Source organism: Maylandia zebra, linkage group LG8 (genome assembly GCF_041146795.1).
Source record: "Maylandia zebra isolate NMK-2024a linkage group LG8, Mzebra_GT3a, whole genome shotgun sequence".
NCBI classification, from domain to species: Eukaryota; Metazoa; Chordata; class Actinopteri; order Cichliformes; family Cichlidae; genus Maylandia; species Maylandia zebra.
This window is the reverse complement of record NC_135174.1, coordinates 19970408-19987222: the sequence shown is the minus strand read 5'-3', so window position 1 is coordinate 19987222 and position 16815 is coordinate 19970408. Positions and strand designations below refer to the sequence as shown.

The window sequence follows — 16815 nt, the reverse complement described above, 5'->3', positions numbered from 1 at the left end:
GCTCGTCTCAGTCGTCTGTCGCTAAAAGGTTGTTCAATCACTTTTGTAGATCTGTTAACACATTTTCCGACACATTTAAAACGTCAATAACCAGGACAGTTCCAACTAGCTAGCTAAATAAGTTTTGAAAGACAGACTTTGTTATTTTATACAATTTTCACTTAGCTGACAAGCTAGTATATTATCTATTAAGTGTTTTTGACGTCACCAAAAGTCACCTCAGTATCGCCTGAACCGTCGTTTCTGTTGTCAGATTTGCACAGGTTTGCTAACACTAGCTAGTTTACCAGTATGGATGTCTTACGTCCTCCTCTTATAAATATAAATGGAAGAATATACCGCAGGAATATAATTAAGGAAGAGCATTATGAGGAAGAGGAAGAGTTTTCTTACATGGGACCACCAGGTAAGTCGAGAACTATCCGCTAACAGGTAAAATACATGTTTGTAAGAAGCTCCAGATAATGCTTTCAGATTTTAGCACAGTTTCTTTTTAAAAATGTGAGTATATTTCTGTGTTTCTAGATGATGAAGAGCTTGGAGAAGATGAAACCTGTGATACCCACTTAATTGAACAGAGTGATAAAGGATATCGCTGTGCCATCGATGTCCCAAGTGTTCTTTACAAGTGTGTCATCAACAGTAGACCTTGCTTTGGTTGTCCTTAACCTTTCACTTTCTGAAAATAATACAAGATTCTGTAAGCAGCATAACGTCTGTCTGTGTTTCTCTGTTTTCTTTGTGTTCTGTAGATACATCATTGGGAAAAAAGGAGAAACGCGTAAACGTCTGGAGTTTGACACAAAGACGTCTATTAACATCCCAAAACAAGGAGTGGAAGGGCAGATTGGTGGGGACTAAGGGCAAATGTCACTTAAAAACTGAACAGAGAGCAAAAGATATTTCCCTTCACTCATTTCCCTCCACTCTCTCATTGTGTAACAGTCATTACAGGTTCCACCAAAACTGCAGTTTCATCTGCTGTCACTCGGGTGGAGGTCCTTGTTGAGAATTTCCGGAGGAAGCAGCCCTTCACACACTTTTTGTCATTCCCTTTAAACGACTCAAAAATTCAAGAGGGATTCCTGAGATTTAAAGATGAGGTTTTGAAGCAATGTTCACAGGTATCTTCTGTAAAAAGGAACCAAAATATAACTGGTGATAGTGAGGGGCAGTTATGGCAATGTATTGCTTAAGGAGAGCATTTTACACCATTAACAAATTCCATGTTCTGTAGGATCATGGAGTAGAGGAAAGCATATTTCAGAACCCTGCAAAGCTCCACTTGACCATCGGCACCTTGGCTCTGTTAAATGAAATGGAAGTGAGAAAAGCATGTGAACATCTCCAAGAGTGTCAAAACTTCATCAGGTAAGGCTCGAACAAGGTTATTGCATTATACAAAGCACTTAATGATTTTGGTGTATGACTACAAAAGAAATTGCACTGTGAAACAGAATGAAATGTTAAACATAAGCGATCTAAAAATAAGTAAATAAAATAAGAGCAGTAAAAAAAAAATGTATATGTCAAACAATCACTGACTGAAAAATACTAACATTATAAAATGAAACACAAAATTATAAATTATACAACAATCAGTAAAATAATCCTAATAAAATAATGTCACACTAGTTTATAGATTTAAAGAGCCAAAACAATAAAATTGCAAAACAAAGTAATGTTTAACCTTCCTAATGAAAATCCAGGGTAAAGTTTAAAGATTTCAACATTTCCAGCTGCTGTTCCATTGCAAAAAAACTAAAAGCTGCCTCCCTTAAAGCTTTTGCTGTGCACTTAGGATCGACTAGCAGAATCCTGCTCGAGAACCTATTTGTTCATATTGGTTCATATTTTCAAAACTTATGTGGTTCTTTAAAAAAGGAGAAAAATCATTTAAAAATCATCTGTAACTGTCAGTCTTATGGGTTGGTAAAAATGTTTTGTTCATTGGTGTATGCTTATACATCAGTTATTAGTTACACCTTTCAAGCATCCTTTTTTGTTTTCAGAGTGGCCTCTGAAAGCAAAAAAGTGGCCTTCTTCATGACGTTGATTCAACAAGGTGTTGACAACATTCCTCTGACATTGTGGTCCAGTTGCTGCAGATTTGTCAGCTGCACATTTATGAGAATCCATCATTCTACCCAAAATGGTGAAATGGTAAATGGCCTGTATTTGTATAGTGCTTTACTAGTCCCTAAGTACCCCAAAGCGCTTTACACATTCAGTCAGCCACCCATTCACACACACATTCACACACTGCTGATGGCAAGGTACATTGTAGCCACAGCCGGCCTGGGGAGCACTGACAGAGGCGAAGCAAAAGAGGCAAAAGAGTTTTATTGAATTGGGTTCTATTGACTTTGGAGGACAGTGGAATACAGTGAACTCAACTTTGTGAAACCAGTTTGAGATGATCAAGCTTTGTGACATGATTCATTATCCTGCTGGAAACAGTCAGCAGAAGATGGGTACACTGTCTAATAAAGGAATGGACATGGTCAGTAGCAATTCTCAGATTGGTACTAATGGACCCAAAACGTGCCAAGAAAACAGTAGCCAAACCACTACACCATCACCAGCCACTGTATACAAAGCAAAATTGATCCATGCTTTCATTTTATTTACTCTGATTTGAATGTCGCTGGACTCCTCAGACCAGGCAACATTTGTAACATTTTGTTGAGCACATGCGAATTGTGGCCTCAATTTCTCGCTTTTAGCTGACAGGAGTGGCACCCAGTGTGCTCTTCTGCGGTTGTGCATTCAGACATGCTCTCGGCATTGCTTGGTTGTAACTAGTGGTTATTTAAGTTACTGTTTCCTTGCTGTCAGCTTGTAGCAATCTGGCCATTCTCCTCTGACCTCAGGTATTGACAGGAAATCTTTATGTAAATTCAGTGAGTTATGAATGCAGTGTGTGGACTGAATTGTTGCATCGTTGTTAACTTTCTGACCAAGTATCTCCAGCCTTATTTCTGAATAGGAGAACCCGTGTCACTGTACTTTACTACCTTGATTAGCTGTTTACATACCCAGACAGTTTCACTTATTTAAAAAAATACAGTTTGTGTTACACTACAATGGTTTTCTTTGTCTGATTTTTCATTAGAGACATCACTGAAGGAAAACCTCTCCCACTGGAGGTGACAGGCATAGAGTACATGAATGATGACCCAGCAGTGGTGGATGTTTTGTATGCGAAGGTCAATGTTCGAGATGGATCTGACAGGTTAGTACATCAGTGAATAGTTAAATAACAACATTACAAATATCCAACATTTTACTGTTTTAACTTTATTTCTTTAATCTCTGTTCTATTTTAATGGAATCACATTATAGGTTGCAGGTGATTGCAGACAGACTGGTAGAGCATTTTGTCTCTGCAGGGCTGATGGTCCGAGAGTGGGACAGAGTAAAGCTACATGGTACTGTGATGAACACTCTGTTCAGAAAAGACTCCACAGGTAAAGACATAAACACACACATGCCAGCCTAACTCGCACGAAGGCATAGTAGAGAAGTTATTGAACTGCTGGGATCGTATTGATTGCTGCCACCCAGTGGATGTTTGCCAATTTTCCCTCATTATCTTTTGGCTTGGAGTGTAGCTGCAGTGACGACAAAGCAGAGTCTTGACCAATTCTGACAACAAAATTGTGCAGAGAGGAATTGGGGAGGCAGTTCTCTGTTTGGCCACAGTTCTGTTTACGTGCACTGAGCTGCATGTTTTCCAAGTACTCTGACAAAAGCTTCATTCATTTTGGACATGGATCAAGTCCAGGAGCAGTTCTCAAATTTGTACTGGGCTTACCAGGAACACAACACAGAGACTGTGCCACTGCTGACCATGTTTACCGCCTTGTGGATAAGCCCTATTAAAATTTAGTTTTTTTTTCATCTTCTTAGTCCCTATTTCACAAACTAATTTTACTAACTAAATGTCCTTGATTTTGCTCGTACTGTTGTAAAGCCACTGACAGGTTCAAGTAAACATGTTAGTTTATCACTGAGATAACATATCTGTATCTGTGTGTTCTGTGCTTTATTGATCAGCTTGTTCTTTACACTCTCGTGTTTTTACAGTGGAAGATACGGGCGCAGCAGGACGTCAAACCGTCAATGAAAGAGAGGCTTTTGATGCCAAAAACATACTAAAGGTTAGTTGAAATTTACTACTGGATTGAGACACATACTCACTTCTTGACTGCAGTTAATAACAATATGGTAGGCAACAGCACTGGGTGGGATGGAGGTGCAGTGGTTAGTAGTGCCAACGCCACAGTAAGACAGGTGCTAGCTTGAGTCTCCTTGACTCCTGAGGCTTCCTTGTGGCATATGCATGTTCTCCTTGTGCTTTTCTCTGGGGTCTTTGGCTTCCTCCCACAGTAAAAATTGTTTTGGGTGGTCAAAAAGCCTAGATAAGTGCTATATAAAAGCCAGTCCATTCAAAAAAACATTTTACTGTATTGGCACAATATGCATAGTTTCAATTGGGGAAAAAATAAAATACAGTGTTAGAATTTTGTGTATATACTAATTGGGAAAATGTATAAAAACTCTAAAATGCATAAATAAATAAATACAAATGCATCTTAATTGCTATGTTCAGGAGCTTGCAGCAATATTACACTATCCAATTGATGCAACATTGTTTTTGTTTAAAGTATATTGTGTATAGATTTTCCAGCTGTGGTTGACTTGTCCATAGCTCGTCCCATGTGATCTTGTCAGTTAATTGCTTCTTTGCTCTTTTAGTGAAAAAAACATGAAAATTGAGAGTATTGTATTGATTTTTGGTTCTGATTTACATTTATCTTCTTTAGGGAAAAGGTGTTTTCATTTCACCTGGGACAAATCAATTATGTTCTCACATTAGTTGTGATACGAGCTATGTAATTTAACGTTAAACCACCTGACCTGCTTCACAGCAGTCCAGGCTCAAATCGTGTTTAGTTATGACTTCATGTCCAGTTGGGAAACACTGATGCACTCTTGTTTTGCCACCTTGAAACTGAACCAGTAATAACAATTACCTCATGTGCTTCTCCTAGTGTGATATGTCAAAATTGGTTCCCCCACCTATTTTTTTTGTGTCACAGCTGTAGACCTTTTATATTAAAAGAGGAGTGAGCCTCAGGTCTGAAAAGTGAAGCCAACCTCGACTAGCTTGTAATTTTTAAAGGGGATTTGAGCAGTAGTTATTCAGGGTTTCTGATTGTCCTTCAAAGTTTTTTTTGGACATTGGCTATATAGGAATTTTGTTAAGCTACTTAACACTGACCTATGATTCAATCATAAAAGAGGTTCAAGGAATGAACAAGTGCTGCCTACACATAACAACCAATATTCAATTGTGTCTTTAGGAACTTTGTTAGAAATTGCTTCTCGTAAAAACACATTATTTGTTCCAATTTCTTTAATTCAGTCTATGAAAAATTCTAAAAATAACAGTTTGACAGGCATAAAATAATATTTTGTACCAGCAAGGTGGTTCCCAGTTAGGTACTAGCCAAAAACCTAGCATATCTCTGCCTGGTAAGCAGTGTGTCCTTAAAGAATCTTAAGAAAACTGGACAAAGTGAACAAAATAAGACGTGACAGGCCTAAAAAAGTGTCTGCAGCAGACACTGAACACTACATGAAAGTGACACTTTTCAAAAAAACAACTTGCCAAAATTCTAAAGTTGAGGCTTCAAAGTGAGCCCACAAATTAATGTGTGTTTCTATGTCCATCATTTATATACAGTCTGTGCTGACTGACTACTGAAAACCTGCTATTTTGGCAGAAATATTAGGGAACACTACTTAAGAATATACTTTATTAGCAGTTGTTATTTTTGGTTAAAAAAAAAAAAAAATAAATAAAATAACGCACCAGTACAGCTCAAAGACTCTTGGTTGTTTGTGTTGTTTAAAAAAAAAACACTTGTCAGAGTCAGGTTGCAAAAATCTTCCTGGTGGAGTTTTGACAACTGAAATGCGACACTGGAGATGAAAAGCTCTGACATTCACCTTCCCCTCCTCTACAGAGAAGGTCTTTGTTTGAATAACAACATTGTTGCTGCTGTTTTTTTTTCCCTCTGGAAGTGACACAAAGGTAGCAGGCAAACACTCAGCCACCTATAAATATGATAATACCATGTTTGCGACAGCTTACCTTGTTTTCACAATAGAATTTGACAAGCAGTTTTTAACTTTCTAACACAGTGCTGACTGTTTGATGTCAACACAAGTTGTCCTGGTTTGTTGTTTCACACGGTTGTCTGAAATAGTCTTGACTGTATGTATGTAAGTATGGATGGATGGATGGATGGATGGATGGATTGTTACAAGTTTATGAATTTAATGTGTTTTCATTACAGAAATTTGATGCTTATTGTTTTGGAGAGTTTGAGCTGAATACTGTCCAGCTGTCCCAGAGATATTCAACAGACTGCACTGGATACTACAGCTCTGCAGGGAGCATCAGCTTGTCTTGAGCTCATGCAAGAGTGAGCATATACTGAGGTGGGAAAATTAATAAAGTTTATAGCTTTGAGAGCACTGCAGCATTCGTGATAGTTCTGTCCAGTAGGTGGCAGCATAGATTGAGTCATTTGGCTGTTAACAGAGAGGTGGAGATTGGGTCATGGTTATCCCTTTAATAGAGAAGAATAAAAAATATTAGATGTACTTTGTAAACCACAGTGCCCAAATGAAACATAGAAATCTAGTTAAATGGAATTTTCAGATACTTGTTTTTATTTAGTTTTTAGTTTTATTCCACATTTTTTTGGCCTGGTATATTTATCTGACAAGTATTTGAAGATAAGATTATACATTAAAACATTTGCTCTTTCATGTATTCCTAAGGACTAAAAAGCTCATAAAATGTATACAATTTTAATAACTTTTATATTTATATCAAATGAAACAGAAAGTTACAGGAAGAAGACACTCTTATAATCCTGATCATTGTAAAAATGAATAGTTTATGAAAATTAATAGGCAATTTGCAGTTACTTCAGCTATTTCTGTAATGGCCAAAGTAGCTACAACAGTAGCTGGCTGCTGTCAGCAGGATAGTGCATAGTTTATACTGCTGTAGTGAATCTACATAGAGCCAGTGACGTATCCTATGGAAGTGGCCAGTGCTGTTGCCAACATTTCTATCTGTATTGGCTTTGTCGACGGGGATGTGTAGTTATATCCCTAGGGAGGTGCATATCAGGTTACAGTGTAGGGTTAGAGAAGGGTTTGTTGTTACAAAATACCTATGGTGTTGATTTTACACAGAAATATAAATACCAAATTGTGCCATGCCACAAAGCTCAAAACATCTTAGTGGTTTCTTAAACATGACAGTGAGTTCACTGTTTTCACACAGTGACCACAGTCACCAGATCTCAGTCCAATAGAGGACCTCTGGGATGTGATGGAAAGGAAGATTGGCATCAAGTATATGCAGTCTGTATCACCTGCCTGATGCTGTCAAGTCAATGTGGACCATAATCTTTGAGGAATGTTTCCAGCAGCACAGTAACAATTTCATCTAAATATTTGGCTTAAACAATTTACAATCTTTGCATCTTGTTCATGTTTACACTTTACACAGCATCCCAATAGATTCAAATGCAGATCTTCTGCCAAACTGGCTTCTATAGCTGTCCAAACACTGGTTGAATTTCATGCTGCTCTAATCTCTTGCTTGCAGTACTCTAGGTCATAGCCATGATTTACACCTTTCCTTTCATCCTTTCAACGCACTGCCTCATGAAAGTATGAATGCATCACCGATATGATCTTTCAGACCTTTTTTTCTCCTCCAGCTTTTTTTTTTCCATCATTTTTCTTTAAATCTTTGCCTTTCCCACATGAACCTTGTCTTCACTCCCGACTGTCAACAGTGTCAGTGAATACAGACACTTGCTTTTGCCGTCACAGCCTTTTTTTTATTTTCACTTTCCCCTCAGCTGGCAATGCTCTCTGCTTGGAATGCAGGAGGGTGATTGCCAGGCAGCCAAAAGTTACACTGATAAAAACAAAGGGGTCTTTTTGTTTGTCAGCTTTGCAACCCTGTCCTATCCACCCTCCCATCCCAGCAGTGGCATGATTTTCTTTTCTTCTCTTTTTTCTTGAAGCTGCTTGCACAGATTCCATGCAGATTTTGTTATTGGATATAGACTAGCCAGCTGAGCTGCCCATACCCTCACTATTTCATTGTCTTGGAGTGGGATCTTTTCCGACCTAGGACCTGGGACCTAATTAATCATGCCCAGAGCTCTTGACAGCATGCTTTTTAGTGGGTCAGGATTGCATCCAACGTAAAAGCACTCCAGCTAATAACAGAATTCTGACACTTGCCAATACTATTTCTCCTAAGCACAAAAAGAAAGCATCACAAGGCAATTGAAATTTGATTGAATTCATTGAGACTATGCCTCTGTTTTTCTTTTGGCAGGGACATGATTGAGGATGTTTTGCACAGATGTCCGCATTAATGATTGTACTGAAAACACATGAGGAAACATACGTCATCCGTAGACATGGACTCTGAAGACAGATACGATTTGTCCTGAGACTTAATATAACGCATTCAGACTGACTGTTTATTTAAATGGCCATATGTCTTCTTAGCTGTATAGATCGGGAGCATATTGGATTATGGCTGCAATGAAGGAATAATTTCTCACTATCAGACATTCATATTGTCTTGATAAATTGGTTAATTATCTATGAAATGTCAGGAAATTTGGAAACATGGGTAACATTTAGGATGCCAGATTTAACATTGATAAGTTGGAAGCAAACATTTAGTAAATGGTTTTTGAAACTGTAATTTAGTTTTAATTAAGTTAAAGGCTTCGTGTTTAATATTTAATAAATTTTCAGTCTGTTTTCAGCTATAAATGTGTCCAAGTAAGAATTTGCTCACAAAAAGATTGATAGATTGCTACATTGTATAGATTATTTAGCAAATGTTTTTTATGTCTGTTATTTATATAGATAGGACATAATATAAAAAGTTGCTGAAAAAATTATTACTACAGTCTGTCTTTAAATCACTTGATTTCTGTAAGGCTAAAGTCCCAAAAAGGCCTAGAAGACCGGTCAGTAAATCCCCTGCAACCGTCACTCTCTAGGGAAAAATGTATATCGACCAAGTCAAGGTTGGAGACAGTTGCTCGTTAAAACTGGTTGCAAGCAGTGAAAACTGTGACCAATTTCACCTTGTGTCTGCCAACAACCTCCAGGAAGCACTTGCCACCAGCCAAAGAATATACATTTTGCCCTAACCACCAGTGCTTGCCAGATGTTTGCCAATAGGTCTCTAGGACTGTGTGACAAGGGCCTAATGCTCCAATCAAACTAGGAAAAACAGTAGTTGAAGATCGTGGCATGATCATGACTACTCAGCCTGCGATGGTGACCAAATCTCCAACCACTCGCAGTCAGTTGTTCTCTTCAAAGAACCTTTGGTACATTAGGTTGGCGATAAAACGGCAATAACACAAAATCAGTCTGCTAAGAGTTTCTAATCTGTTGCAATTTTTTGCAAAGCTGTTGTCTACACACAGAGACAAACATGTTAAACAGAAATATCTGAAACAATTGTTTCTTGACTGGACACAGTTACACATTTTTCAAAAACAGCCTTTATTGTACTGCTAACATTCCTAGTAATGCCCCATAAGGTCCTAGTCAGAAAAATAACTTTATTTTGGCTATGAAACCACATGTCATATTTCCTACACCATGACACCCTGTTGTCACAACGTAAGCAATTTTACGTTTCATCTGAGTGGTCAGAATGTCACGGCTTATCTGTAAACATAGTTAAATGTGGCTTTGCATGTCCGTGTGGGTGAGCTTGCTTACGCACTGCCCGACATACATAGTTTTTTCTGTCTCTGCCACATCCCTCTACCTAATTAGTCATCTCCGCAGTCTCTGCAGTGAGAACATCCAACTAGACCCTTAAGATTTCAAAACTAGCATGAGCCAATTTAAATAAGACTGATAAATGAGACCCCTGCGTGTGTTGGTGTTACCAGCGACCTCTTTCCCTTTGTGGATCTGCGTCTCTATTTCTAACGATCTAAAGGGACAGAGGAGATGGGATTTTAATTAAAACGTTACACATTTTAGCTGTTTATGCAGGCATGTGTGCATGTGCTTGTTTACATGCACTGATAAGCATTTAGAAGGGCGGTAAACGACACCCACTGAAAATGCGCCTTTGCAGTATAAAACAAGCTGATAAAACCTTATTTTCCAGCCAATTTGTTTTTGTGATTTTTAAAAGGATTGAAAGCAAAAGCAATCATTTCGTTGCGCCTGCAACACTTTTAGAACTTGCACTGAACTGTTCAGTAATAAGAAATTCATATCACATTTGGTAACTGAAGTCTTGTTATCTTGACCAAGTATTGTACCCCCCGCTCCCCCAACCCGATTTGCATAGTTAATTTCATGGCAATGTTCAAAGTAGCCTTTTTAAATGCAAAAGCCAGTTTTTAAATGGGTTTTACTTGATCACTGTCAGTTTTTTTTTTTTTTTTTTTGTTCTTTTCTTTTTAGTACATTTCGGATTTTGATATTCAGAGCCACACTTTGGAATTTTTCATAGGGTAATTAGAAATTAAGCTTTCTTTCCATATGGAAAGCGTTAACGTCTGCTGGGGGAAAAAATAGATTTTGGCTGACAGACATGACCTTTAATACAGTAGATATGTTTGATTTGCATGCTTGGAGTAACTAATGACATGCATCAAATCAATTAAGTGCCTAATTACTTTTTAAGGTCACAGTAAGGTTTGCTCAGTGTACACTCAGACTGATACAAATAATATTTTAAATCAAATATGACATATCGAAAGGTGGTTTGGGCCTTTTTGTGCCGTGTATTCCTCTAACACACTTGAATCCAGTTGTATGAACTTATTCACTTGTGTTCACGGGAAGTAGAAAGGTGCTCTATAAACAATCCTGCTAGACAAAACTGAAATTTCGAAACTGGATATCATTATGGGTGAAATATGACGGCGTGCCTTTTTTAAACTCTCTTATGTTTGACTCTCCAGTCGTGTGTCACCACCGACTGAATTTCACACTGATCACTCTGTCACTAATAGACGTAAACGGGGCCTTGATGGAGAGCCAAGGCTAGAGTATTTGAAATGTCTAATATGTGTCTCTAGCAAAAAGGCAGGTGATCCCTGCACCAGCTCTTTATCATTCAGAGTGCTGAGTCTGGAGGCTGCCTGCAGCTGTCCACGTCTGTTTACTGCTGGAGGCATTCACAGAGGGAGGGAAGGCAAAAAGCCTAAAGTGTTTGAACAGTAAGAAGTCATTCAGAGCTACTGTTTACTTTATGTACACTTAGCACTACAAGATTTTAAAATGGGGATTATCATCACCAGTTACATTCTGTTACTTAAAAAAAAAATTATACTTTAAGCTATGAAATGTCAGGAATTGTTGAACATGTTGCATATAAGGACCCAAATTGCCTCTCAAAATCTAGATATGTTCCATTTACAGTAATATGAAAGAGAACAGTCATTAAATCCTCACATTTAAGAAGCAGTAGCTAGTGAACGTTTTGACATTTTTGTGTAGTAAATGATAAATGATGAAACGTTTGGCAAAGGACTAAATCTACCAGATGTTTGACAGATGTGTATACACAATCAGCAGACACGGTGGAGATGACCTGCTGAAGTTCAAACTGAGCATCAGAATGGGGAAGAAAGGTGATTTTAAGTTACTTTTCAGAAACTGCTGATCTGCTAGGATTTTTCTACACAAGCATCAGTAGTGTTTACAAAGGATAGTTTGAAAAAAAGATAAAGTATCTAGCAAGCAGCAGCTCTCAAAAATATCTTGTTGATGCCAGAGGTCAGAGGAGAATGAACTTACTGCTTCAAGCGATAGGAAGGCAACAGTAACTCAAATAACACTTGTTACAACCAAGCTATAAAGATGAATATCTCAGAATACACAACACCCCAAGCCTTGAAGCAGGTGGGCTACACCAACAGAAGACCATACCGGGTGTCACTCCTGTCACTTAAAAACAGGAAACGGAGGCTACAATTTACACAGGCTCACCAGAAGACTGGAAAAAATGTTGACTGGTGTGATGAGTCTCGATTTCTGCTACAACGCTTGGATGGTAGAGTTAAAATTAGGGGTAAACAACATAAAAGCATGAATCCATCCTACCTTGTATCAAAGGTTTGGGGAGGAGGTGGTGGTGTAATTGTGTGCCAGATATTTTCTTGGTACACTTTGTGCCTTTTGTCTACTTACCGTGTCCATCTTGTCTTCCGAATGTTACTTCCAGCAGGATAACACACCACTCCACAAAGCTCAAAATGATCTCAATGTTTCTTGAACATAACAGTGACTTATCTGTGTACAAATGGCCTCTACAGTTACCAGATCTCTATCTAATAGAGCAGTTTTGAATATGTGATGCTATTATGTCAACATTGACCAAAATCTCTGAGGAATGTTTTTAGCAACTTTTCGAAGTCTAGCCACAAAGAATTAAGGCAATTGTTAAGGCAGAAGGGGGTCCAGTAAAGTATTAATACTGGGTTGACTGGTGACTGGAGTACTTGTGACCTTCTTCTTCTTTTAAGATGTGCAGCCCAGTGCTTCATGGTCTATTTTTATGAATGATTTTTGAATGAATATATCTGCATATTAGGCCAGGAAGGAACAATGAAAGCACTAAGAGTCAAAGGAAACTGTAAGGTGGTGTTTCATAAAATCAAAAATGCTCAAGGTTGCTAAACTGTTCCGGAGAGCACTGCAGAGGTGGGTGAGTGCTGTTACTGTATCACTAGAGCTGCTTTACAGAACTAAATAATGTAATAACACAAGCACAGATGATGGTCAACACTCTTATTTCAGCACTAAATGCGAAGGATGCTTATACAAAAGTTATAAATGTTGTGTCATCTGTTTATCACGCAATGTGAAATTCCTTAGTGCATCACTTAATACTCAATTGTTTTTTTTACTGTTAGTATATAAAAGTGCAGCTGATGGGGATTTGTTATTTATAATAGCCGGTATAAGCTTAATAATACTGAGTAAAAATGAAACCCTGTACTGAGACCGAACGTGTCACAGTTCAGAGTATTTGCCATCTTCTGTTTATTGTGCACGTTTAATTGAAAAAGGTGCTACACTCTCTTCCACCTCTGCAGCAGCTGCCTGCAATGGAAAACAGCAGCTTTCAGTACTTGCCAGGAAAAGGCAAACTGCTGTCAGACTGCTCTCAACTAACTTTGCACTTTTAATAGCTGAGTGACCCAGTTTGAATCCTATTGAATTAAATCTATACACATTTATAGCAGCTCTACTTACAGCTGTAAGTCACTAAGGATTACTTATTAAATGTCTCCCCGTGTGGTTTATTTTCTCAAAATATCTTCTTTTGATGGGATTTCCTGTCCATGATCCTGTTTACAGGCTATTTGCTTTTTTTTTCTTCTTCACCGTGTCGTTGGGTACCTCCAACTGGACATACACAATTCACACACACACACAAAAACAACCACAGAGGGGACCTTTGTAAGAAAACAAGTAGTTTGTTACTTTATCAATATTTCATGCCTTAATGCCCTTTACTGTGGTGTTAGGGTCCCTTTTTTATTTTTATTTTCTGTACATTTGTATTGCATAATTGCATATGGGCATGAAGTAACTGACTTAGAAAGTCACCTGTACAGTAGTGTGCAAAAGTCTTGAACCACCCATCATTTCTTTATATTTTGCTTCCAAGGAGAACTATCTTGTATTTTTTTTTTAAAGTGGTCGTGAGCAAGGGTTCTCCAGGATCTCGGAAGGTCTTTCAAAGTTTTTCTTTGGACATCGGCTGCTTTTTAAGCAACTTAATGCTCACCTATGAATCATTCAAGGGTAAAAGAGCAATTCATTCAAGGGATGAGCCTGTATTGTCCACACATAACAGACAACTTGGCAATAAAAATACAGAATTTCTTTAATTGAATCAACAAATGCCAAAGGTAACACAGTTTGACAGGCAGACAGTTTTTGCACCAACAAGGTCACTCCCAAAGTGCTATTAACTGAAAACCTGCCGTATCTCAGCATGATGTGCAGTGAGTCCTTAAGCAATTTAAGGAAACTGGACAAGTGGAGGGTGGAAAAGAAGTGGCAGGTCTATATAACAATCTAGAGCAGATGAACAGTATCCAAAACTCATGTCCTTAAGAAACTGGAAAAGATCCAGCAAAGACCTGACACAGGACCTGAGAGGTGCATCTGACCCTGTTTGCCAAAATCTCATTGGAGAAGATGTCAGTGAAAGTGGCTGTCAAGAAGCCATTGTGTTGCCAGTGGCAACAGGTCTTGCTAAGTGACACATCCATATTTAAAATTTTTGCTTCAAATCGTCATCGCCATACATGGAAGTACAACACTGAGCGTGTAGAGCCATCCTTAAAACACAGTGGAGGCTCTATCATTGTCAGGCTGTACGGATGAATGGATTTATAAATGCAGAAAATAGTTTAATCAAACAATCATACCAAATACTGACTTTCAAGCTTGTTCAAATTGTATGTACGCTTGGACACATTTTAAAAAGTTGCTTCTCCCATTTTCTTAGGAAAATAAAAAGACTTTAAAAGGTGGCTCAAGACATCTGAGAATTTATAAGCAAGTAATGAAAGAAAATCAGCAGACTAATTTTTAGATGAACATAACGGTCAGTTGCAGCCCTGGTGGTGCTTTAAAGTACAAAATTCATCTCTGATTATGTGTTGCAGGTCTTTGATGAACACGACAGCAGGATTGGAAATGTTAAGAAATGCTCGCTGATGAAGAAGTTCTTTCCTGACAGCTGGACACGGACACGACGTTACAGCATCTTTCCTGAATCTTATGTTGAACTCATTTGGAAAATTAGGATTTTGGTTGTTTTCTCGTGCTGTATATTCTGTTTTGATTTGTCAGGAATAAACAAATGTCTTTTCCATCCAACCATTGCCTTCTGAAATGAATTGTTGTGTACCAGAAATTCCTGAAGTGATCTTTACGGAGCGGTTACATCACTTATAACCAATGTACATCTGTGATAAGGTCCAAAGCTCCTGTTGAGCTTCACAAGCTGTTTGTGAGACAGAAAAGAGACGCGTTGTTTACATTTGTGGATGGGAAATATTAACAGATAAGGAAGCCTTCAAGTTTTTTGCTGCATGGAGTCTTGCCTGATATTCAAATGAAGCTTCCCGTCCCTCTGCTCCTTTTGTGTAGACTGATTACACTCGGTGGAGGATTGATATGGTTTATCTGCCTAGAGAGGAGCAGGAGGAACCAATGCCATCAGCTAATCCCTTTACAATTAAAGGCACTCTTCCACAGCGTGACTCTTGATGTGTAGAAGAAGATGTTAAACAAGTTGCATGGAGCTGCTTTTATGTTTAAGATGCAAGAGGCTTCACATTGTGCTTTTTGATATGTGTGATTATACAAGTTTTGGTTAAATGAGCATGAATATTGTCATGTTAAGCACATTAAAGAGCATTGTAGTCTACTTTACCGTGAGCTCTGTTCTGTGAAAGGCTGTAATAGATGTGATTCGGCCATGTGTTGATGGCTCTGAATAACATAAAAGGGTTTATATACATACAGCATTGTCTTCTTGGTTGGTATATTTATTTTAAAGTACCTCTTGTCATCAAAAATGACTATAAAACATCCAACAGCAATAAATATTTCTTGGCCACAGAAGGGTGTGAGAGCATGACACTTTGAGTTAACTAACATGATAATCTGAGGTGTTTCTTCACATCTGAGTAAGACATGTTTCTAAGTATTTGATTTTCAGAGAAGTAAAAACACTCGGACCCTGTGTTGCTACTCGTATATAGAAGAGCAGCACTCTTAAAAACTGTCTGCAATTAAAATAAATAAAAAAAGCCTTTTTGGAGTCTTTTCCCTAAAGCCTGTTATCTGAACCAATGAACAGCTCTCATCAGCATGTTTTCTATTTGTTTTTTTCCCTTTCATTCACATTGAAGATTCCCATAGGAGACTTCCTTTGCAAGGATCCAAAGAGATGCTTCCAAATAACCTCTTAAATTAAAAACAAATCTTTAAAAGCTAATGGTGCAAAGCAGAATATAGTCTTTAAATAATTCTAGGTGACCCAGATCAGCTGTGTAACCATTAATCTGCAGCACATTCATCCAGAAGTGAGTAATGACGACCTCTTGATTAATACATCATGTCCACCACCTTGTATTCCTGATGTGCGCAGCAGGCTGGCACTGTGGGACATTTCTCCTGTTGCCCTTGCATCGCAGTTCGCGAGCTCTGCACAGTCAGGAAAGCCTGCGACTGCCACATCAACTATTTTGATGGCAATGTCAGAGTTGGTTTGGCCTGCTAAGCAGCATCCCAGAAATGTGATCCTGCCCCCTGGCTACTCAGCCACGGACAATATTGGTAATCTTAAACATAAATGAATCTGAGCAGAGGGCTGGATTAGGTTTATCTTCATGGGGATGGGATGCACAGCAGAGGGAGCGAAGGAGGAGAGGGCATGCAGAGTTTAGGCAGCAGCAGGAATAACGTGGATAGACTTAAGATGATGTGCAGCTACAGCAGAACTAGAGGTCATAAAGAATGGGGGATAAAAGCCGCAACGCAACACATTTAAACTTGTTTCGTTCCACAGTCCATCTTTACAACATCATTTGGTGCAGGCAGTCAAACCAATGAAAGTCTCAGCATTTCAACATCAGAAAGGTTGATTTATAATTATAGATTAAGCTACTAGGAAAT

The 16815-nt window shown here is 38.4% G+C and overlaps 1 protein-coding gene across 3 annotated transcripts; it reads left to right on the top strand.

Moving 5' to 3' along the window:
* Positions 1–68: 68 nt before the first annotated feature.
* Positions 69–15657, top strand: ascc1 (activating signal cointegrator 1 complex subunit 1). 3 transcript variants are annotated; one of them, XM_012921857.4, is made up of 10 exons: positions 69–406; positions 526–628; positions 753–850; positions 946–1124; positions 1238–1371; positions 3116–3235; positions 3346–3470; positions 4090–4163; positions 6369–6513; positions 8447–9026. In XM_012921857.4, exons 1-9 carry the CDS (start codon positions 292–294, stop codon positions 6483–6485), a joined length of 1065 nt encoding a protein of 354 aa, XP_012777311.1. In that variant the 5' UTR covers positions 69–291; the 3' UTR covers positions 6486–6513; positions 8447–9026. The 3 variants fall into 3 exon arrangements, with proteins under 3 accessions (XP_012777311.1, XP_004561289.1, XP_012777310.1); XM_004561232.6 differs by having other exon boundaries at positions 7373–9026; XM_012921856.4 differs by lacking the exon at positions 8447–9026 and adding an exon at positions 14796–15657 and having other exon boundaries at positions 70–406.
* Positions 15658–16815: the final 1158 nt, after the last annotated feature.